The following is a 24,791-nucleotide window of genomic DNA, read 5'->3' on the forward strand; positions in this document are numbered from 1 at the left end:
TTAATGGACCATCAATTATGTATATCACATGACCTCATGTACTATTTAAGATTTTTTAAAATATCAAAATTGTTCTTAGAAATAAAACATATTATTCATTATCTTATTTCTCAAGAAAATGAAGATCCGGTGGGAATCAAATTTCTTGATGGAGGTGAAGCTTCTATCCACCACCGCTCACGTATTTGGCATCATCAGCATCATGAGAGACAGGTACAGTGTGGCATTTGCAATGTCTTCAGCTTCACTTGGCCCCACCAACTCTCTGGGAGCCTAAACCATCTCCACATGGCGTATTGACCATTTATTCCATCACAAACGAGGTCGGAATAGCGAATGATGAGATGCAATTAACCCGAATGCGATACTTGCACATCTCAGATGCAACTATAAGTAAGAACTAAGAAGAAGCTTTCACTTCCAAGCCCAAAACCTCCTTTTTTACATAATTGATCTGATCGTTAGGGTGATAAACCCTAGCCGGTATTATCGTCCTTGCACAAAGCCTTACACTTGACCACATTACTGTAGACGTAGAATCCTAGTGCCACCATGATCCGGACCACAGCCAGAACCAACTTCCGAGCTTTGTCTGCACCCATGTCCTCCATGTACACCTCATCGAACCTCATCCCCTTTATCCATCCTGAATATGGGCAAGCTTGAGTGCACCGAACAAGTCTATAAATGAACCAACTAGACGTTTTTCGTCGCACCAAAGAATGATTGCAGCAGTGACTCTGGCCATGTTCGGTTACACCCCAACATCGCCACGATATCGCTCATCTTTCGATCGTAAAATCGGCTGAACTCCTCGCTGAAGTGTTCGGTTCCTTTCTTCAACACCTCGTCCCAGGTGAGTCCCCTAAGAAGAGTGAAGGAAGCGTAATTTGCTTCGCATTTTTTGTATTGGGTTGAGGATTTGCTCGGACCCACTTTTTCTGAAATCCGATGGATTCGAAGTCTTCGTAGAATGCTCGGTTCAGGAGTGCTTCCAGGTAGAACATGGTGTTTCTTAGAGAGCTTCGTCTCTCTTCCGAGTGGTTTGAATGAGCTTCTGCGACAGGTCCGCGACGACGAGCTTCCATTACTCTTTCTTGGCGGTTGAAGCCGACGACTCTGATGACCTGGGGCTCTTTCTCGTTAAGGACAAGAAGATAGATCTGAAGAGGCCATTGGGGCTTGCGTTCAGATGCTTGTTGGAGCTATTGATGTCGATAGGAACGAGATTTTCTCACGGGATGTGGGCCAACATTTGTTGCAGGACACCGAGCGGTTGTCTTTGTCATTGGTCTCCGGTCGTTTCTGGGACGACGGTTTGGCGTTGTTGTTCATGTAATGATGATGGAGGGGTGTTTACTGGTGCTTTGAGCTCACATTCTATTCGGTCATTTTGTAACCACAAGTATTATTGTTTATTTTTTTAAATCCCTGAGCTTTTCCTTTTTTTTTAAAAGAAAACAATTGTAAGGTTTATTTTTTATAGGGAGGTGCCGGCGGTCGTTGGCTGCCATTCTAGCCTCACCATCGGTTTCTTGATTGATGGTTCAACTGTCGTCTTCCGCCTCCTTTTCTATAATTGTTGTAGATTTACAGATTGCAGATGATTAATAAAAAAAATTAGATGATATTTGAAGGGTATTTGTGTCTTTTCTCTTAACACTTGAGAGATAATTAATACATGTATTAAATTATCGCATTTCAAAATTTTGAATACTTAGATTGTGCCATTTTAAAGTTTGAATACTAAATTGACACTCGACTTAAAGTAATACCTATCCAGAATTTTTTCTTGGGTTCAATTTGAAAGAAATACAAATACAAATATATACAATAAAAATACATACAAAATATAAGATTTTGCATTCTATATATTTGGATTTATACTCCTCCAAACTGAACCTAAATCTAACACGAGAGTCAATTTTTTTTTGAAAAGAGAAGGTTTTAGTATTTACGGGAAAACTCCCTTGCCCTATAAAACAATCCTAGTTTTTAGCCTTCAAAATAAAAGAAAAATCCTGATTTTTCGCGCACCGGGAAGAATTAAAGAAATCAGAAAGTTACGTATTACTGTATTAGTCTATTACTATTAGGAGTCTACATATATATATAATAGCTTACTTATTCCTGTGTTATAATCACGTGGTGAGTGTGACACATATTCCGTTTGGATTCGATTTTCGAATTCCAAATAAATTTAGAAAATATTATTTTGGAAGGGTTTTCTGTCGACTAGTTGCTGGTCAGCGCCCAAATCGCGATTGGTTAATTGATAACGAACACTGTCGCTCAGTCTAATGCCTCCCGGGGGAAGGGGAAGAGGAAGAGGAGGGGGAAGGTGGGGTTACTTCTCCCCCAAATTACAGCTAACTCCTTATTATGTTCGCTGTCAAAGTTCGAATTTTATCATCGAGCTTCGCTCCAGTCGTCGCCCTCTTCTTAGTAAGTCTAATGTGGACGCTTTGCTTGCTCATTGTACTGTAACTCCCGACCGCTCCGAGGTTTTCCCCACGGATCTTGTTGCTGCCAAGTTGTATTTCCTGCAATGGAGCGATGCGTTAGAAGCGATGGCATTCTTCTGGGAGCGGCGCCTCGACGGTGCTCATCTTCTAGATCCTGTCCTCATATCCAATGTCAACGTCGCTTCTGATAAGGACGAGCAGAGGGACCGTATCAAATCCCTCTTTGTCGCTCGTGTTCACAGTCTTATGGAAGGGGAGGCCGTCCGGCGTTGTCAGAATAAGCTGCAGGTTACGTTGGATAACATTGCTGGACTCTCGAAAAGACTCCGGAAACAGCAAAAGCTCGCTACCTTCAATATGCTTGATGCGGAAAGGAAAGGCCTTCTTGCAGAGAGAGACCTTATCTCCAAGAGAATAAGAGAATTTAAATCTGCTATTCAATGCATTCTCGCTCACCTCGAAGGGAAGCGGTCCGGCGAATGTTGTGATGATGGAGTCGAGATATTTAAGTTCCATGGCGATTTTTACTGGAGTCGTATTCATCATTTGATGATACGGGAGCTCCGGAGGTTGGAAGATGGTTTGCCAGTGTATGCCTCGCGCCAGGAAATTCTTCGGGAAATACATTCCCATCAGGTAATCCCGATTCCTCACATCCATTCCTTTTGTTTAGTAGCTTCCTCATGGGATATAGAAGAATGATATATACTAGGATATGCTTGTGAAAATGCATACCCATAAGAAGTATAGTTCCATGGTCCATTCTTTCTTTCTCACCCAGAAGACTGAATTGTGGAAATCATGTCTTCTCTATCTGATAGAGAAAGACGCTAATCCTCGCAAGCTCCTACCATTTGTTGTCAGTCTGATCTCATCATCTCCTTGAAATCTTTGTGCACAAGAACCCAACCTATAACGAATGAACTTATGTTCTTGCCAATTCTTAGCAATGGCATATAGGATTTTCAATTACTCTTTTGCTGCACCTGCTTCGAGATGCACCAAAAGTCTACTAGAGGGCTAATCCTCCATAAAATAGCTCGTTTTATTATAAGGTAATCGAATGCCATGACTGAAGGAGTTCAATTGATGTGCCTTATTATTCTGTAATCCACTTGGAAGATAGAGACAAAGAAGCGCTACATCTTTGTAGACATTTTGCAACTTGCATTATTCAAATAAGTGATCTACGTTGTACCTAGCTTCCTCATATATTATACTTTTACTGCAAGTTGCAAGTTTGAAATTCCTGTCCCTGAGTTGATCTTAAGTATCTTGCCATCGGTTGCTGGCCAAGAAAAAACTTGCACTATAGGGGGAACTGGATTACTCTGACTCTTCATCAGAGCTGATGCAACTAGCCCTTCTCCTGCCAATACCCGTTCTCCTGCCAAAACCTCTTCTGTGGAGTTTGCTTATTTGTCACCCTTATCACCACCAACTGGAAAGCAAATAGATTCTCAACAATAGTATCTCTGATCAAGCAAACTTTGTTCTTCACCTTTTTCCTTTTATATACTCTCTTGAATTTGCTACTTGGGCCTGCACTTATGAACCCATTTTTCAGCCTAGAGAAAACTTTGGTAATGTGAATTAGATGCCCTATGTTTGTGCTCTTCGTCTTCTTTGAAATTACTGATGTTTTCGGAAAGGATTTATGTTGCTTCAATAACCCAAATTTTCTTGTTCCCTGCATTTTCCTACCAAGATCTCTTCCTAATTTCCCCACTATGACTTTTGAGAAAACTACCTCTTCTTCCTTAAACTTATTACCAGCTTGAGAAACTACAATGTCTCCCTCAAAAGTTCTGGAGCTCTTCTCTGAGATCAAAGAAGAAACATCTGATAGAGAAGTAGCACCACTCTCTCGCAAGCACATTTCATCCGTAACAACTCGATGTTTTGGTGCTAAATCTTCCTCAACAATAGACAAAGGGGAACTAGGCTCTACCTCTCCACCGCAACCAGGCTGTGAATTCTCTTGCTCCACTCCACAGTTAATACCCACAAAAACCAGACTGGCAGAGGGAGCCAAACTCTCCATCGCTTTGGTCTCTCGAAGAGATCCATCTTTCAAAGGAGGACAATCTTGTCCAAGATTCATGCTGATCACACTATTTTCTTGGTTAAATTTTGTTACCACCCATTCCCAAAGCTTACCAGCCTTCCTATTTTTTGAATCGTTTTTTTTCAATTTCCTCCTAGAGATTGAGGTTCTGCAGCCAAATGAATTCCTGGAACTCAACTGCAGAGTCCTCTTGTCCTTCTTGAAATGATGCATCTCCACTTTCTTTCCAATGGGCCCCTCATGATGAGAAGAAGATAGACCATATAATGGGTCTATTGAAACATCAAGGCTTAAGCTGGTCACGTGCTTTTTAAAAAAGATATCTGGCCCAATCTCCAACACCTTCGGCCCAAACCTTACCAGCCTAGGATTTCTTTTATCTAAATGGGTCCTGGTTTTGGGCCCACCCCTTCTTACAACTCAAGCTTAAGTCGATTCTGCCCAACCTACTTGGGGAATAGTGGCTTAAATTGCTCGAATCTTGCCCAAGTGTTGCCTTTTTGAACTCCTTTTCAACTCTTGCATCATTTTTAAAAACCCAATCAACTGTTCCCTCTTGACCTTTCAAGTTCCTGCTCCTCGAGCCTAACGGAGGAGACACTAATGCTGTTTTCCCCCTATTGGTTGAAGCTACAGCAGGGGAACTGCCACATGCCAGCCCTTCCTCACGCGAGGAGGTTAGTATTTCTTCTTCCTGCTCCACTTCTTTTGAAAGCTTCAGATTTTGTTTAACACTTTAACCACTTTTGGGAATAGGGTTCCATCATTCATGCTGTGCAATTATTGTTGGCCATATAACACCATGTTCTCCATCCCTTCGTCTTCCCCCCCTGTGAGCATCCTTCCACAGAGTGGCTTCAATGGAGGCCGCTATCCATATGCTGTACGAAGTACTACCAGCCAGCAACTCAACATTTCTTGGAATGTCATCTAGTATTACAGTGTTCAGCAGCACCGCAGCAAAGCGTAAATCCAAACTGAAAACTCCACCTAAGTGGCCATCGCAAGCTAAGGTGATTGACTCAAATAACTCCTGCTTCCAGAGATGAAATGGAAAACCGGAAACTCTAATGCTGCAATTTCAATCTAATCCTCCACCAGATGAAGTAATGTTTTTCTTTTCACAAAAGGAGTTAAAATGACCATATCAGCATGCCTTTGATCTTCAATTCATTAATTAAGATATCAACTAACTTCTTCCAATCTGAAACAGCTTCTGTTATTTCAACCACTAGTTTGGTAGTCCAAATCTCCTTCCCAACATTCACTGTTATTTTGCAGTTACCATTAGGGTTCATAACCAAAAATCCATCCTGAGTCTGATCCTGAACTGTGTCACTGAAAACATCTCCCATCTTGTTTCTACAGCACCTTGGCTGTTTTTAATCATCAACCCGTAAGTTCAGAAACTCCCGTACTGTATCGTGAATCAACTCCCAGCCTTGAGCATTCTTACGTCCTGGAAAACAGACCATCTGCATCCTTCCCAGGCGATAAAATTCTTGTAAAGTTATGAAGTGTCCTTTTGCGTTTCTTGTTTCCACAATATATTTTCTTTGTTCTTCCACCAACATACTTTTTCAGATCTTTCTCCCTACTGGAAGAAACTACTTCTAGAAATTAGAAAACTTCCAAACCATTTCAAAGACTTGGTACCAACTAGCAACACCAACAGTAGCTTTGCTTCTTTGATCTTCAAAGCCAATCTCCCATTGTATCTTAGCTCTTTAAACAGAAAATATTTTGCTTCAACCTTCACTGATTTTCTCCAAACACCCATCTGTTAGTGATGCACCAACCATGGCCTCCCCTTTGGACAGCTCATTCACATGGATCCCAAGGTTGGTTAATTCTTTGGCAGATTATATATGGTAAAAGGACTAAATTGTGGAATTCAAGTTCTGCATTCCGTCTGTTTTGGGATGAAGGTTTTGTATTTGTATGTTATTTTGTGTTATGAGGTTTGTCCTATTATTTTCTTTTGATTTAGGTGCCATATTTGATTTCATATCTTTGGGATCTTTCCCCTTGTAGAGCCCACTTTTATTATGCCTGTAGTTTTTGTTTTCTATATTTTATCTTTAATATGGTATATGTTAATGGAGAAATATAAGTGTCAAAATCAATAGAAATTAGAACAAATTATGTTTTCTAGCCAAGCCCATATAGTTTGGATAAGGCTTGGATGATGATGATGAACACATTATGTTTTCTATAATTTTGTTTTGATTCTATTTCAATTGTTTGAGACCTTCTTTTGAATTGAATTATGAGTTGTATATTTTCTTGCATTTACTCTTGTGTGTGAAAGCATGTAGTTTCTTGTGATTCTCCAAGAATCATATTCAGTTTCAATGCCTAAGGCAACATCTGTGGGTGAACTCAACAACCAAGACCAGTGACTAGGGCCACCGTTTGTATGGTTTTATGTATGTTGCAGAAAATGTATTGTGATTAAGCGCTAGTTTCATATGGAATGGTTTCTTTTTCATTAGTGGCATTCTTGTTGGCTTTAATTGCTTGGACGGTTAGGTTGTATCCCATAACTGAAAGTGTAACAGTATGCCAATTTGGTTGTATCCCATTCTCCACACTGAATATGGTTACAAATATTAGTACTGTATTCAAATATTCTCTTTTTCTTTTTGATGACTAACTTCAAATTTTATTAAACTCAGGTAGTGAAACATTACCAGCCTCCCTTAGAGAGGCACAACATGCTACCTCTCTATATTAAAACAAAAGACAAATTACATTTGAGCCCAAAACAAATGAGTTGCATTCACCTTGCTCATTGTTTTGATCAAATATCTTGAAGCTCTACTCTTAATTTCCGAATTTTGATGTGGCATATTCAAGTGTAATTTTGAATTGCAGTACCTAACCAATATTGGAACAGCTTTGCTGCCTATATCAATTTCTTTCCTTTTTATTTTCCCCCCTTTGTACTAACTCCCGTTACCACAGGTTATGGTATTGATTGGAGAAACTGGTTCTGGAAAGAGTACACAACTGGTTCAATTTCTTGCTGATTCAGGAATAGGTGCTGACAGGTCTATTATATGCACTCAACCACGGAAGATTGCCGCCATCTCTTTGGCACATAGGGTTTGGGAAGAGAGTAATGGGTGCTATGCAGATAATTCAGTTATTTGTTATCCAAATTACTCTTCCGTGCAGGGGTTTAATTCTAAGGTAATATTTATGACAGACCACTGTTTGTTACAGCACTACATGAATGATGAGAATTTGGCTAAGATTTCATGCATCATTATAGATGAGGCTCATGAAAGAAGTTTAAACACTGACCTCCTATTGGCCTTGGTTAAAAAGTTACTGGAACGGAGATTTGATTTAAGACTTATTATAATGTCTGCAACAGCTGACGCAAGCAAGCTTTCAGATTACTTCTTTGGTTGCAGAATGCTTCATGTGGTTGGGAGAAAATTTCCTGTTGAGCTCAAGCATGTTCCAGTTGCCCGTACAGAAACTTCTGCCATTTTGAAGCCCAATTCTGGTAATTATGCTTCATATGTTGCTGATACTGTGAAGATGGCTCTGGAGATCCATGCTAGAGAGGAGAAAGGGGCAATACTGGCCTTTTTGACTTCTCAAATGGAAGTAGAATGGGCTTGTGAAAATTTTCAAGCTCCCAATGCAGTTGCATTGGCTTTGCATGGAAAACTTTCTTATGAAGAGCAAGGCCGTGTTTTCCAGAACCATGCTGGGAAGAGAAAAGTTATTTTTGCAACAAATCTGGCAGAAACATCATTGACAATTCCTGGGGTTAAGTATGTAATTGATTCCGGCATGATTAAAGAGAACAGATTTGAACCTACAACTGGTATGAATGTACTTAGAGTTTGCAGGGTTAGCCGGAGTTCTGCTGATCAACGAGCTGGCCGGGCTGGTCGAACAGAACCAGGCAAATGTTACAGATTATACTCTGAAAGTGATTTTGAGTCATTTTCTTCCCATCAAGAGCCAGAGATTCGTAGAGTTCACCTTGGGGTTGCAGTGCTGAGGATTCTTGCCTTGGGCATTAAGAATGTACAAGAATTTGATTTTGTTGACGCACCTAGTCCTAAGGCTATTGACATGGCCATTCAGAATCTTATTCAGTTGGGTGCTATCACATTAAAAAATGATGTTTTTGAATTTACAGACTGTGGTTGGAAATTGGTAAAGTTGGGTATTGAACCTCGGCTTGGTAAAATTATCCTTGATTGCAGTTACCATGGGTTGCATAAAGAGGGTGTTGTTCTTGCTGCAGTGATGGCCAACTCCAGTAGCATATTCTGCAGAGTTGGTGGTGATGAAGATAAATTAAGATCGGACTGTCATAAGGTGCAATTCTGCCATCCTGGAGGAGACCTCTTCACACTGCTCTCTGTTTACAAGGAGTGGGAAGAAGTCCCCGAGGAAAATAGAAATAAATGGTGCTGGAACAACAGCATAAATGCAAAATCCATGCGCAGATGTAAAGAGACAGTTCAGGAGTTAGAAAATTGCCTTCAAAATGAATTATACATTATTATCCCAAGTTACTGGCTTTGGAACCCCCATGTGCCCACTCAGCATGATAAAAAACTGAAGATGGTTATACTCTCAGCCCTTGCTGATAGTGTGGCCATGTATTCTGGATACGATCGACTTGGTTATGAAGTGGCTTTAACTGGACGGCATGTCCCACTACATCCTTCCTGTTCATTGCTTGTATATGGTCAGAAGCCCAGTTGGGTTGTCTTTGGTGAAATCCTGTCAGTATCGAATCGATATTTGGTCTGTGTAACTGCACTTGATGATGAATGCATTTCTATGTCTTCTAGTCTGTTTGATATTTCACAGATGAAGAGCCGTAAGCTGCAGATGAGGTTGATGACCGGATTTGGCAGCATTTTGTTAAGAAGGTTCTGTGGGAAATTAAACACTAATGTGCTTCGTCTTGTCTCTCGCATTCAAACACACTGCAAGGATGAGCGGATTGGCATTGAAGTCAATGTTGATAAGAGAGAGATTCGACTATTTGCCACTTTAGGGGACATGGAAATTGCCACTGGCCTTGTTAATGATGCCTTGGAGTTAGAAAAAAAATGGTTAAGAGATGAGTGTATGGAAAAATGCTTGTACCGTGGTGGATCCGGTATTTCTCCCTCTTTTGCACTATTTGGATGTGGTGCTATGATTAGGCATCTGGAACTGGAAAAGCGATGTTTAACTGTGGATGTATATCATTCAGATGCAAGTGCAATTAATGATAAGGAACTTCTTATGTTTCTTGAGGATCATGTATCTGGAATTTCTGGTTATCATAAATATGCAGGTATTGTTCTCCTCTTTCTCTTTCTCTCTTAATAGGGCTGCCTAGAACTGCTAGGGCTGTTTGTAATGTTACATTTCCTTCAAGATTCTAATAAATTCCTTTTCAGTTACTCATGAAAAAAATTATGCAGGTATTGGACAAGAAGGTGAGGGCACAGAAAAATGGGGCAGAATAACATTTCTAACTCCTGAAGATGCTGAAAAAGCTGTTGCAGAGCTTAGTGGTGTTGAATACTGTGGATCATTGCTGAAGATATCTCCTTCGAGGACAAGCTTTGCTGTTGATCACAGAATGTTTTCATTTCCGGCTGTACGAGCAAAAATTTTTTGGCCACGAAGGTATAGCAGGGGTTTTGCAGTTGTTAGGTGTGCAAAGCAGGATGTTGATTTTATTGTTGATGATTGCTCTGACTTGCTTATTGGAGGAAGATATGTCCATTGTGAAATTAGCAACAAATACATGGATTGTGTTGTTATATCTGGACTTGATAAAGAGGTTTCTGAATCAGAAATTTTCGATGTTCTGAGAACTGCAACACATGGGAGAATTCTGGATGTTTTTTTGTTGAGAGGCGATGCTGTGGAAAGCTTGCCATATACTGCTTGTGAAGAGGCACTTCTCAGAGAGATTGCTCCATTCATGCCTAGCAATATCCCCCTTAGTAGTTCTTGCCAGGTCCAAGTATTCCCTCCTGAGCCAAAAGATTGTTTAATGAAGGCTGTCATAACTTTTGACGGAAGATTACATTTGGAGGCAGCAAAGGCTTTGCAGCACATCCAAGGGAAAGCACTCAATGGTTGTTTTTCATGGCAGAAGATACAGTCCCAACAAATGTTTCACAGTTCTGTCTCTTGCCCTGCTACTGTTTATTTTGTTATCAAGAGACAGCTGGATTCTTTATTGAGCAGTTTCAAGCATCGAAAAGGTAATTCCTATGGCTAGTTTAAGATTGAAAGTTCATTTCCTTTTAATTTTTCCCTTGCTATCCTCTACATCCCCTTCCCTGTGTGTGCATCTTAGGAATATAATCTTCTGGTGCTTCTATTTCCTGTACCCACTATTTATGGTCTCCATGGTTGCATAATGTCTTTTATACCTTTCTTACATTAGTTGCTTTTAGTTTCTGGAATGAAGGGTAACATATTTAAATGATTTATATACAAATAGCCAGTTTTCTTTCTTATACTTACAATGGTTGGGGATTATTTTTTAATTTGATTATGTTCCTGTATAAATAATTATCAGCCATTTGTTAAGAATGGCTTGGGCACTGGGTGAAACATTTTTTTCTTTATGCTACAGTAACTTTTCAAATATCTTTCTCATTGCACTTGTGTTCTTTTTTAGTGTGGCTGACTACATTCATATAGTACTTATACCAAGCAGATTATAGATGAACCATCATAAAAAATAGAGAACAGTTTATAGGATGGAAGAAGTAATTGAGTTTGGCTAATTGATATATAATTAATCTTAGTTCAACCTTTGCATTGGTTTTAAAAATATTGATTCCATAACCAAGACTATGTTAGGGAGGAGAGAGCTCTGGCATCTAGGGGAAGCCAGAACCTTTCACATCAGCAAGGAGATGGAAGAAATTTGTGAAAAGTGAAACGTAGGCAAAAATCTTCATTTTGGAAGAGGTGTGGATGAGAAGGGTTGCAGCACTGAAGATAGTAGAACTACGAAAAACTTCACTTAGACTCGTTGGAATAGCAGTAAGCTGGTTTCTGAAGGTTTTAGAAGGAGCAAAGTTTCAGATTTCAAACAAGGTTGGAAAAGCTCACATTTGGAGGACAGGAGGAAATACTTAGCAGAGAGGAAAGAGAATATGAAAGGTTGCTTTATTGGAGTTTATGAGCACTACGGGGAAGGCCTTAAGCAGTACACCTGCTTCGCAGAGGACAAACGAGTAACAGGTTGGACAGCAGTTGGGAAGGCAATACATGATTACACACAGTTCTCAGAGACCAGGCTAGTGGCTTTTGGCGGAAGCAACTGAAGTGAAGTCCTCGAGGAATAAAAGGACATAAAGGACATAGAGGGTATCAAAGACCTCAAAGTATGAAGAGAAGGTGGGCGAGCAGGCTGATCCCAGAAGGGAGTTACATCCGTCTTTGAACCTGCAACAACCAAAACTGTGGATTAATGCCTCTGAAGAGTACTGGAAAGAAGGGCTGGTGTTATCTACAAAAGGAAGAGTTAAAGATTGGAAAGTCTTGGGTGAAGAAATAAGAGGAGTGTTGAAGATAACTGATCAGTTGGAACTAATCCCTTTCGATGCCAGCAAGGCCCTGTTCTTTTCTCCAGTGACTATCACAGTTTGCAGCGATTTCAGTGGAAACTAAACAGGACCTGGCATTGGTTCCAACGATGGTCTCCTTCTTGCAATGAAAAAGAGGTCAATCTGTCCACCCCTATAACTATGCAGATTCTGGGTTTGCCTTTTCACCTTTGGTAAGAGAATGTTTTCTCCATGATAGAAAAAAGTTAGTGGTGGAGAGTTGGAGAGCTTTGAAACCTCAGACTTGAAGGCAGCACATTTGAAGCTGGTTGGGGCGAAGCCAGAACAGATCCCAAGGTCGGTGGAAATCTTCTCTGATGGAGTAGTATACAGAGTCTGGATCACCTCCTCCGCTGAAGCTCAGTGGTGGCTGGAAGGAAGCTGCCTTGAGGAAGAAGGTGATGATGTGGATCGAGGTTAATGGTTGAGCAGAAGAGAGTCAGACCTTTTCTAAGAATGGAACAGCAATCGACTGGAAGCTTGAAAGTCACAGGTCATGCTACCCGAGCGGTCGAACCGTCGACCCGTTCAACGGTTTTTTATCATTTTTTAATTATTTTTTATTTTTAATTTATTTGTTGGAATGGGCCATCCATTCGAACCGGATGGTCAAACCATCAACCCAGAAACTGATGGCCAGAACGGTTCTGTTTTCAGATCATTTTTTTAAAACGTTGGTGCAGATCATTCATAAATGTATATGAATTACATGAAATCAAAAAGTATGGTCCATACCACACCTACAAAACGCCATCATAGGTGTAGTGTGTCCATACCCACCAATTTCTCATCCACACTATAGAACACCCCCTGAATCCTACGGCTCCCTTTGTATCCTTGCTTAGGTGGTTGCGTGTGATGCAAGGAAAACACCTGTACGATGTGTAGGGTTCTTAAGACAGGCAGATGGTGATCAATTGTCTGTAAACTCAGTGGGCCATTCAGTGGAACCAGCTAGCTTAAGGTCTGAAGTGGCATGACTTTTCTCAAAGGACAAATAGAAAAACTATGGGCCTCAGTCACGTGAACTTTTAAATGACCATGTGATCCCTCTTAAAAAAGCTTGGACTATAGACCAAAAAACTGGTCTATGTTCTTCCTCCACGAACCAGAACAAAACTGTTGCAGGGGTCTGTCGCTCGAAGGGTCGAACAAGCTCTCTTCAATGGTAACCCTGCCTCCCATCAGGCAAAGTGGCGACAAACCGCCCAAATCCTAGATACTCCAGGGCTAAGTCGGTTGATTCAAAAGGCACAGATGAGGGATGGGTTGACTACAACGCCTCAGACAATGAAGAAATTGACTCAGATGAAGAGTCTTGTATTGGAAGTATAGATGGGAAGCAGGGTCTAAGGGCTGAGGACTTGGAGGACCTAAACACAGAAATCTTATTTGATGAAGAAAACAAAAACATACCCCATCAAGCTACCCTCGTTTACAAGAAGCTCAGGCTGCATAAAGAAGTGGGGACACTGGTTCCTAGGATAGAAACCGGAGAAAACTGAAAACTTGGATGAAGAAGTCTCCAGATCCACTAATTCACAAGAACAGGTTGAAAGTAAGAAGGGAGACAGAGTTCATCAGTTCTTAGATAGATCTGCCCCAAAAGGGGAAGAACACCCTGTCTCTGAGAGTGGTCAAAGGTTGATTTCTCCAATGACAGTTCCCTTCAAGACAAATGAAACAGGGCTGGAGGGCCTTAACCATATAACTTTGCAGGATAATGCTTTTAAGACCAATGACCTGGCTCCCCCGAACCAACCCCCTCCTTTACCAGGTATGTTTGTCAATTCGTTTTTGGTTACTGATTCCTCTACTTTGCCTGTAGCAGGTGCTTCAGCGTCTGCTTCTCCCATTGTTCCAAGAACTTTAGATTGGGAGGTGAAAGGGGGTTAGAATAAATAGTGAAGAGGATGAGGTGGAGTGAGGGGAGAGAATTTGGGACCTCATTAGAGCTCTGTTTGAGGAGTTAAAAAATAAGGAATTGGAGAGCTCTAAAACATAATCAGGAGTGTTGGTTCAGCAGGAAAAGGAAACCGGAGGAGGTAGCATTCATCCAAATGAGAAGGATAAAAAAGGGAAGGGTAGAGCAGAATTTGAAGATTCAGTAGCTGTCTTTGTTGAAAAGTTAGGGTGTAAAGTCAGAAACCCCAATGATCTGAAAGTTTATAACAAGTCAGAAGTAAAGGTGCGTAAAAGGAAATTGTCTGAAGTGGAGAGGTTAAGACTAGACCTTGAAGGAAAGAGGGAGTTTAGTGGGAAAGGGGAGAGAAAAAGAGGGGGAGGGTAGAAACCTCTAAACAAAGGGGACAGAGACTTTGTGATAATGAGGATTATAAGCTGGAACGTAAGAGGTTTGGGGAGTGCCAGGAAAAGAGCAATAATAAAGGAGGTATTCAAAAGGGAGAAATCGGATATAGTGCTTCTGCAAGAGTCCAAGCTAACAGATTTTGACATTAGGTGGGCTAGAAGCCTTTGGAAGGCAAGGGGAATTAGTTGGGCTTATGCACCTTTTTGGGGTTCCTTAGGAGGCATAGTTACATTATGCAATAGCAAGGTGTTGGAAGGAGTAGAAGAGTTGGTTGGCAAGTTCTTAGTATCTATCAAATTTCATCAGGTGGGGGATAGCTTCAAATGGATGTTGACTAATATTTATGGCCTCAATGATACAGGGAGAATAATGAAATGTGGGATGAACTTAGTGACATCGGAGGACTTTGGGAAGGGCTTTGGTGCATTGGAGGTGACTTTAATATTGTTAGATTCACGAAGGAGACAAATAATCATAGGCAGAGAATCACGACTAGCATGAGGAAGTTTAATCAATTTATTGATTCTTTTGAGCTTAAGGATTTACCCCTTCTCCGTAATAGTTTCACTTGGTCAAACCTCCATATTAACCCTATTTGCTCAAGGCTTGACATATTTCTTTTTTCTCTAGAATGGGAGGACCATTGGAGTAACCTAGTCTCTAAGGCTTTACCTAGAGTCACTTTAGATCACTGGCCAATTTCGTTAAGCAAGGAGGAGATGGTTGGTGCAGGACTGGCCCCTTTTAGATTTGAAAATATGTAGCCTTGCCACCCTGGGATTATCCAAAAAGTGAAGGATTGGTGGTTTGAATTTAGACCCAGAACTAGGTGGAAAGGAATGAAGTTCCATAGGAAGTTACAACTCTTGAAGGAAAAATTTAAGACTTGGAATATTGAGCATTTTGGGAGACTAGAAGAAAGGAAGCAGGAGGTGTTTGATCAGATTGAAGACCTAGACTTGAAGGAATCACAAGGTTTGTTGGAGGAGAGAGATAAAGAGTTAAGATGGATTCTAAAGAAGCAATTGGAAGACATCCTATACAACGAGGAAGTTAGTTGGAGACAAAAGTCAAGGCACAAATGGATCAAAGAAGGGGATAGGAATACAAATTTTTTTCATGCAATGGCTAATGGGAGAAGGAGGAATTTTGTGACCAAATTGGAGATAGATGGAGAGGTTCTTACCCAACAGGGAGATATTTCCGAGGCCTTTGCGAATCATTTCAGATCCATATACTGGAAGCCCCTTTGTGAAAGAGTATGGGTGAAAGAGTTTGGATTGGCCCTGCTTATCGGAAGATCTTAAGTTAAGGCCAGAGAGGAATTTTGACTTGGGGGAAATTAAGGAGGCAATATTCTCTATGGATAGATCCAACTTTCTAGGGCTAGATGGTTTCACTATGGCCTTCTACCAGGATTATTTGGATATTCTTAAAGAGGATTTGCTAGAGGTCTTTGTTGAGTTTCATGAAAGGGGTGTGATAAGCCCAGGGTTAAATGCCACTTTCTTAGCTTTGGTCCCTAAAAAGTCTGGAGCCGCTCACCTGAAGGACTTTAGACCTATCAACTTGGTTAATAACCTCTATAAAATAATTGCTAAGGTCTTGTCCCATTGACTTAAAGAAACTCCCCTATATCATCTCTCGAAATAAAGGAACTTTTGTTCAAAACAAGCAGATCAATGATCAGATATTGATTGGAAATGAATATGTAGAGGAATTAAAGAGATTAGGGGAAAAATGGTATAAGTGGGTTTTGGGTTGAATCCAAAATTGTCATTATTCATTGATAGTTAATGGAGTTGTGACGGACTTCTTCCCTGCAAACCGTGGAATTAGGTAGGGAGACTCTCTATCCCCATTTCTGTTTACTCTTTATTGCAGATTTTTTAAGTCAGTTGATTTTAAGGGCAAGCTCAAGACATTTAGTGAAAGAATGGAGAGTAGGAAGGAATAGGGTGCTGGTCTCCCATTTGCAATTTGCATATGATACCCTACTGTTTTGTGATGGGGAGGATTTAGAAACCTGAAGATGACAATACAGCTCTTTGAGAGAATGTCAAACCTAAAGATGAATTTTGAAAATAGCTGCATAGTGGGTGTAAATATGGAAGCAGGGGAATTGCCAGAGTGCTTCAATCTTGGGGTGTAGTGTAATGCAATGGCCTCTCAACTACTTCGGTTTACCCCTGGGAGCCAACCCAAAGGATTCAAGCTTTTGGAACCCGTTGTGGAAAGGTTTACTAAGAGACTTGCTTGCTGGAAAAAAGATACTTATCACTAGGGGGAAGGATTACACTGATTAAGTCGACCTTAGCAAACCTTCCAGATTACTTTATGTCAGTCTTCAAGATCCCAAAAGGTGTTGGTCAAAGTGGAAAAACTGATGAGAGATTTTTTTTATGGGAGCCAGGGGAAGAAGAACAGGACCATTAGGTCAAGTGGGAAGTAGTTAAAAGAAGTAAAGCCTTAGGAAGATTAGGGCTAGGGAATGTACCGAGAAGGAACCTAGCTTTGTTGGGTAAGTGGTTGTGGAGGATGCCTTTAGAGGGACAAATTGTGGTGTAAAGTAATTATTAGCATTCATGGGCTCTTGGACAATGGGTGGGATGCTAGAGTATCGGTTAGGGCAACTCGAGCATCTCCCTAGATAGCTATCAATGCAGTGCTGCCTTCTTTTGTCCCCTTTGTCAGGTATGACCTTTGTTCTGGAGATCATATAAAATTCTGGCAACACGTTTGGGTTGGAAACTCCCTCTAAAAGATTAATTCCCTCGCTATTTGCTTTATCTGCTAAACATAATCTTCCTATCTCCAACTTTTTGGCTCCTTCAAACTCTAATAATGGCTTCAGTTGGGATTTGGGTTTTAGAAGGGGAATAAGGGATTTTGACATGCCTAATTTGCTTAACCTATTTCACACCATGGAAGAAGTCTTCTTGGACCCTATTAATCCAGATGGTCGTATTTGGACCTGTTCTTCTTCGGGCCTGTTTTCTTGTGCCTCATTCATCAAAACTCTTTCTGAACCCTCCACTACCTCTTTCATCTCTTTCCCTGCAAAAGAGATATGGTGCAAGCCTGTCCCACCCAAAATTGCAGCTTTTTGTTGGGAAGTTGTTCATAAGAGGATCAATACCTATGACTTTCTCCAATGAAAGAGACCAAACTGGTGTTTACGTCCCAATTGGTGTGTTCTGTGTAAGACTAATGGTGAAACATCCTACCACTTACTGATTTCTTGTTCTTTTGTTGCATATTTGTGGGAAAGGTTTCTTTCTTATTTGGGTGCAGGTGGAATCCACCGGCTGATTTTCCTAGCCTCTTTGCCCCGACAACCTTTGAATGGTCAAAGAAGAGGGGAAGAATCGAGTGAGATGGCTGAAGGAGGGAGATAATAACTCAAAGTTCTTTCATAGTTACGCTTCAGGGAGAAGAACGAAGAATTACATCTCAAAATTGAGGGTGGGGTAGAGAGAGGTAGAAGACAAGGGAGAAATTTCAGAAGTCATCGTGCAGTATTTCAAAGGGTTCTACCCAAAGGATGGTACTAGCAGAATTCCTCTGAATAGATGGGAGGGCCCAAGATTGTCTAAAGACAAAAGGGTGTGGCTAGAAAGAACTTTTGAAGAAAGAGATTAAAGAAGCAATATTTAAGATGGACGGTGATAGAGCTCCTGGACCAGATGGGTTCCCTATTCTTTTCTACCAACTATGCTGGGACACAATCAAGTCTGATCTAGTGGAGGTGTTTGCAGATTTCTACCTATCAGCCATTGTGAACAAAGGAAACAACTCAACTTTCATCACCCTAGTGCCAAATAAAGAGGGATCCTTAGAAGTTAAGGATTTCAGACCTATTAGTTTGGTGGGAAGCTTATACAAAATAGTAGCGAAAGTGTTGGCGACAAGGCTAAAGGTGGTGCTGAATGATCTAATTTCAAGCAACCAATTCGCTTTTGTGCAAGGAAGACAGATTATTGACAACATTCTAGTGGCCAATGAATTTGTAGAAGAAAGAAGACAAAGTGGCAAGCTAGAGGTGGTAATCAAGTTGGACCTTGAAAAGGCCTATGACAAAGTGGATTGAGATTGTTTGTTAGAGATTCTAAGTCTGGGAGGTTTCGGTAGAAGGTGGATGAGATGGATAAAAGGGTGCATAAGCTCTGCTTGGTTTTCAGTCCTGATTAATGGTGAACCTATTGGATACTTTAATGCAAACAGGGACTTGAGACAAGGGTGCCCTCTCTCCCCACTACTCTTCACTTTGGTGGCGGATGTTCTTAGTTACTTGATACAAGAAGTGAGGGAGTTAAATTTGCTGAAAGGATTTGAGATAGGTAGGGAGGCAGTCCCAGTTTCTCACTTGATATTTGCAGATGACATCATACTTTTCCTGGAGGTGGATTGGATTGGGAGAACATTTCCAACTTAAAAAGAGTGTTAAATAGTTTTGAGATGGTGACTGGACAGCAACATTGTGGGCCTAAATGTTGGTGACCCACTCTTGGATAGGTTTAGGGAGATGTTGGGGTGTAAGTTGGAGAGTCTCCCCATTGCCTATTTAGGAATGCCTCTTGGTGGGAACCCGAGAAGTCAAAGTTTTTGGGACCTGGTAGTGAAAAAATGTGAAAAGATTGGCCACGTGGAAGAAAAGCTTTTTTTCAAAAGGTGGAAGACTTACACTAATTAAGGCTTCGCTTGCCAACCTGCCAACCTACTTTTTGTCGATTTTTCGAATCCCAGGCAGAGTAAAAAGCAAGATTGAAAAACTACAACGGGATTTCCTATGGGAAGGGGGTGGTGAAAACAAGTGGCATCTAGTAGGCTAGAATCAGGTTTGCAAGCCAAAGGAAGTTGGTGGTTTGGGATTAGGTCATGTCAAAGAAAGGAACTTGGTCCTTCTTGGAAAATGGCTTTGGAGGTATCCCTTGGAGATGGAAGCGTTGTGGACAATCAAGAGCAAGTACGAGAGACATACCAATGGTTGGGATAGCAAGGTCCACTTGAACCGGATCAAAGCTTCTAACCCGTGGAAAGGTATTACTTCTATCTATGACTTCTATTTTTATTCTGTTAGATATCAGGTGGGGAGAGGACACCCTTACTAACTCGTATCCTAGAATCTTTAAGCTGTCCCAAGCAAAAGAAGCCACGGTAGCCTCTAGTCTCAACCCCTCACCCTCGGGAGCAACTTGGAACCTAAACCTCAGAAGGCCTTTAAGAGAAATAGAAATTGCTGATACAATTAGTTTACTAAACTCTCTTAATGAGGTTTACATCTCTCTTGCTATCCCTGACCAGAGAATCTGGAAACTTAATCCTGCTAGCAAGTTCTCCACTAACACCTTTTTCAAGGCTCTAGTGTCAGAAGATCAGAGGCCTCCTTTTCCGGCTAAGAAGTCTGGAGATCACACATCCCCCATAGAGTCTCTTTCTTTGTGTGGGAAGTTTGTTTAAAGAAAATAAACACCTGCGAGTTGCTTCAGAAAAAAGTTTAAAGGCAGATTATGCATCTCCCCTCATGTCTGTCCTCTTTGTCTTGGCAACAGGGAGACAACTGATCACATCCTTCTCCACTGCCCGATCACTAGAAAGATTTGGTACTTCTTCCTAAACCTAGTTGGTTATAGCTGGGTGTTCCCGGAGAGGGTGGTGGACATCTTGTGGCAATGGCAAGGCAGAGGGCTAGGAAAAAGAGGAAGGTTTTACTGGAATACAGTGACCCATGCAGTCTTGTGGGGCATTTGGGAAGAAAGGAACAATATAACTTTTGAAAATAAAGCTAGAAATGTTGAAGATCTATCTTCCTACCTCACACATCTCTGTAACCCTTGGGTAATCAACTCTCAAGTGTTCAAAGGTCTCTCCCTAAATGACCTCCAGAGAATTCTTCCAGAAATTCTACACTCCTCTCCAAGACCTGAGTGGACTATGAGATAGGCTCTTAGAGAAGAAGGAGAAATGACTCTAAACTTTGATGGTAGCGCCCAAGGATCCACAGGTCAAACAGGATTTGGAGGTGTAATACGAGGGGAAAGGGGGAATATTTGCTGGGCTTGCAGTGGTCTGATTGGGAGGGCTGATGCCACAAAGGCAGAGGTATTGGCTGCACTCACAGGGATTCGCCTTGCCAAACGGCTTGGTTTATCCTTCTTAACCATTAAAGGGGATTCTGCAAATACTATAGCTTGGTTACAGGAGAAGGGAGGGCCCTGGAGACTAGCCTACGTCTTAGCTGAAGCCAGGGATATGTTAGGCTCTATGAATGTGAAGTTGGTCTGGATTCCTACAGCGCAAAATTCTGTTGCTGATATCCTAGCAAAATCAGGGGTCTCTAGAGATTTCTTATTTAGTGACAGTTGTTTGCCTTTGTAATCCTGCCAAGCCATTCTTGGCTTCAGTACATCCTCTCACGTACTTCTGATTTTTCTTCTTCAATAAAAGTTACCTTTGCTTAAAAAAAAATCATGTGGAGATGTGGAAGGGTAGCTATATTGTGGACAGTTTGGGAGGAAAGAAACTCAAGAATTTTCTCAGGGAAGGAAAGAAGTAGGGAGGCTTTAATTGAATCTGTCACAATTAGAACTATACATTGGCTAAAATTATTGGAACTATTCTCTTCTATCACAACAGATTATCTACATAGGAACTGGAAGGAAGTTGTGGAATCTGCCCTCAGAAAGAACCCCACCAGTCCATTGTGGTCTCCACTGGATGCAACATTCATCAAACTTAACTTCGATGGTAGCAGTATAGGGAATCCTGGTTTGTCAGGAATTGGTGGGGTGTTCAGAGATGAGGAGGGGAAGATTAGAGCCTTGTTCTCAGGTCCAGCTGGCATGGGGGATTCTCTCAGGGCAGAGGTTATGGCTATGATAGAGGGAGTACAAAGGGCAAGACTGCTGAATATCAGAAAACAAGTTATTGAAGGAGATTCAAAGCTGGTAGTGGGATGGTTAATGAGTAAAGAAATAAAGCTGTGGCACTACAACAGTGAAAAGAAAAAAGTTTAATTTGTTGACCAAAGAAATAGAAGTAAGAATACAATGGGTCAAGATAAATGCAAATTACTTCGCTGATGTATTGGCAAAGCAAGGGGTGGGAAGAGAAAATATGTTCTGGGAACAACTGTAATTTTGGGGGGAGATAAGAGAGTTTATCTCCCAGTCCTTGTATTTTTCTGTACACATATTTCTTAATTCTAATGAATTTGCAGTTATTGATCAATATATATATGTATCACTGCCTCAATGGATTCAGACAGTTTGGCAAGCTTGGGTGTTCAGGTTATACGGATTCCTAGGGAGGTGAATACCATAATAGATTTTGCATACTGGCAGCTCCATCCCCTCATAGGTTTTTGTTGCCAGGGGAAGCTGCTTGCTATTGTGCACCACTTTGCATCCTCTCATATACCTCTTGCCTTTTCTTCATGTTACCTTCTTTTGGGAAAAAGGTTAGTTGCCAAACATTCTTGATAATTATGCCTGTTTTGACTAGAAAAGCAACCAAGAAAATGTGTTATCTTAGTGCCTGTTGGCATTTTGTGAGAATGTAGCATGTAATAGAGTAGGATTATGTGGTGCAGTTGGAATTTCAATGAGTGAACTGATTATGTCATAAGTTTTAAAGGGATAAGCTAATTAAGGAGTTTAAGATTTCCAATGGACTAGTTGTGTTGGCTTAGGAATTCTGAAGGGGCATTATTGCATTTTTAGGGTTTCAATGTTTATACGGAAACAGATAACCCTTTTAACTCTATAAAGTATGAACTGGTCAGATAACAAAGTAGCTGTTACTCTTTCTAGATCTTTTTATTTTTTATTTTTTATATTTTTGGTGTGTGTGTGGGGGGGGGGATCTCTTGTATGGAGTTTGTTTCTGTTTCTTTTGTGAGTATAATTTATTTCTATTTATTGTCAGATCTGGCTTTTTTTAGTGTCTACTGCAGTCCTGGTATTGACGATTGGACAAGGGCAGGATTTCTAGACAGTTTCATTATGCGTTACTGATAAAAAAATATATTTAAAAGGGTTATTGTAGAAGAGGTTGAGGGACAGATTCTGGTAGATTTATCCTACTTGTAACATTTATCACGTGGAGTCTTAGTTTGTCTGTTTTATTATATGAAGGTTGGCAGTTAATAAAGCTTGAAACTGACTTCATTTATTAATATTTGGTTAGAACTCTTCGCATGATGCTGGCCACACCTTAATACTGTTCATGCAGCACCCAATCATACGAAAAGTTCTAATGTTTATTATTTGTATGTGCTTCTTAGCAAAATTTCTGCCATTTCACTGCATATCATAGTTTCCATGATATCTTCTTTTCTGATATGGCTTTGCTGGATCAAAATGATTATCTGTTTGGTGCCAGGCTAAAATTTGAAAATACAATTTGTTTAAAAACAGGCAATGAGTTTTGAAGCTTTTCGACTTCAGATGGAGTAACTTGGTGGCCCATGAAAATAAAAAGGGGATAATTCCATAATGTTCTCTTTATGAAACCTTAACTTGTTGGCGTCATGATTTGGAAGTTCTATCTTCTATGTTGACCATTAGCCTTAAAACCCTGAGTCGCATGCTGCAGACTAGATAGTTTTATTCTGATGTAATTATTATCTGAAAGAGCTTACTTGACTTTACGGACAGGTGCAACCTGTAATCTGGAAAAGAATGAAAACGGCTCCTATAGGGTGAAAATATCTGCCAATGCTACAAAGACTGTGGCTGAGTTGAGGAAGCCTCTGGAGCAGCTGATGAAAGGGAAGACCATAAATGATGCTACCCTCTCTCCAAGTATATTGCAGCTTCTTTTATCCCGTGATGGGATCATGCTCATCAAGTCACTGCAGCGAGAAACAGAGACGCACATTCTGTATGATAGGCAGAACATGAATGTCAAAATATTTGGTTCAGAGGACAAAATTGCTGTTGCTGAGCAGAGATTGGTGCAATCCCTTTTGACTCTGCATGAAAACAAACAACTTGAAATCCACCTCCGAAGTGGAGACCTGCCACATGATCTGATGAAAGAAGTGGTTAGGAAATTTGGGCCAGACCTGCATGGACTCAAGGAGAAGGTGCCGGGGGTTGAGCTGACACTGAACACTCGTCGTCATGTCATCTCTGTCAAGGGAAAGAAAGATTTGAAGCAGAAAATTGAAGAGATAATTTACGAGACTGCCCTACCTCTTAGAAGTGGTGGGCTGGGTCAGCAGCTCAGTGGAGAGGACACCTGTTCCATTTGCTTGTGTGAGGTGGAAGATTGCTTCCAGCTGGAAGCCTGTGCACATAGGTTCTGCAGGTTGTGCTTGGTGGATCAGTGTGAATCGGCCATCAAAAGCCATGATGGGTTTCCACTACTCTGTACTTACGAGGGGTGTAAAGCCCCTATCTTGATTGCAGACTTGAGGCATCTTCTGTCAAGTGAGAAGCTGGAAGAGCTATTCAGAGCTTCATTAGGAGCGTTTGTGGCGTCAAGTGGTGGAACTTACAGGTTTTGTCCATCTCCCGACTGTCCTGCAGTATATAAAGTTGCGGAACCTGGGACTTCTGGTGGGCTATTTTCCTGTGGAGCATGCCATGTAGAAACATGCACCAGATGTCACTTGGAATACCATCCCTATGTTTCATGCGAGATGTACAAGATGTTCAAAGAGGATCCAGATTTGTCACTGAAGGAGTGGGCCAAGGGGAAGGAGCAGGTAAAGCAGTGCCCCATCTGCGGGTACACGATAGAGAAGGTGGATGGGTGCAACCACATTGCATGCAGGTGTGGGGGCCACATCTGCTGGGTCTGTTTGGTGAGCTTCAACAGCAGCGATGACTGTTATGGACACTTGAGGTCTGTACACCTGGCTATATTTGATGTCTTAGATATGTAAATATATTTTAAGTCTGTGTATAAACCACATATCGACTACATCTAGTTAAATGTATATCAGTTGATAGTATACATGCATACTGGCAATTTCCTCAATTGGCTTTGCTAATCGTTTTCTATCAATTCACTAACATCTTCGGACCATCTCAAAGTATGAGCATACATAAATAGCTTGCAACCATCTTCATTCTAATTCTCTCCTTGGTTAGCAACAAAAGTCGTTAGAGCCAACCTTGGGGAGAGAAGAAGAAATTTAAAGGAAAGCTAGTCCCAAACCTGAACTTTCAACAAGCTCAGGTTATCTTGTCTTCCCGAATGATCTTGCTGCAAAATAATCATGATGATTCATGACCCAGATTTTATATTGCCGATCAAATTATGCATCTTCAGAACCGAGCTTTTTGATTGATCTTTTTATTTTTGAAATCTCTGAAATGTAATGGAATAAG

General features: G+C 41.0%; 1 protein-coding gene and 1 pseudogene across 1 annotated transcript; one reads left to right on the forward strand and one right to left on the reverse strand.

The window, feature by feature from the left end:
- Nucleotides 1–476: 476 nt before the first annotated feature.
- Nucleotides 477–1,088, reverse strand: LOC148850779 (IRK-interacting protein pseudogene; annotated as a pseudogene).
- A 1,168-nt stretch (nucleotides 1,089–2,256) lies between these two features.
- LOC148850780 (ATP-dependent RNA helicase DEAH11, chloroplastic-like) lies at nucleotides 2,257–24,412 on the forward strand. Its single transcript, XM_088947894.1, has 4 exons — nucleotides 2,257–3,101; nucleotides 7,501–9,856; nucleotides 9,987–10,781; nucleotides 23,109–24,412. The coding sequence occupies exons 1-4, from the start codon at nucleotides 2,301–2,303 to the stop codon at nucleotides 24,341–24,343; spliced, it is 5,187 nt and encodes a 1,728-aa protein (XP_088804020.1). The 5' UTR covers nucleotides 2,257–2,300; the 3' UTR covers nucleotides 24,344–24,412.
- Nucleotides 24,413–24,791: the final 379 nt, after the last annotated feature.

Source organism: Nelumbo lutea, chromosome 5 (assembly GCF_056320005.1).
Source record: "Nelumbo lutea isolate HS-2025 chromosome 5, American lotus-T2T, whole genome shotgun sequence".
In the NCBI taxonomy this organism is placed as follows: Eukaryota; Viridiplantae; Streptophyta; class Magnoliopsida; order Proteales; family Nelumbonaceae; genus Nelumbo; species Nelumbo lutea.

Coding starts and splice junctions, on each gene's coding strand:
- LOC148850780 (XM_088947894.1), top strand. CDS start 2,301: ATGCCTCCCGGGGGAAGGGGAAGAGGAAGAGGAGGGGGAAGGTGGGGT. Junction 3,102..7,500: donor GGGAAATACATTCCCATCAG/GTAATCCCGATT, acceptor CCGTTACCACAG/GTTATGGTATTGATTGGAGA. Junction 10,782..23,108: donor CAGTTTCAAGCATCGAAAAG/GTAATTCCTATG, acceptor CTTTACGGACAG/GTGCAACCTGTAATCTGGAA.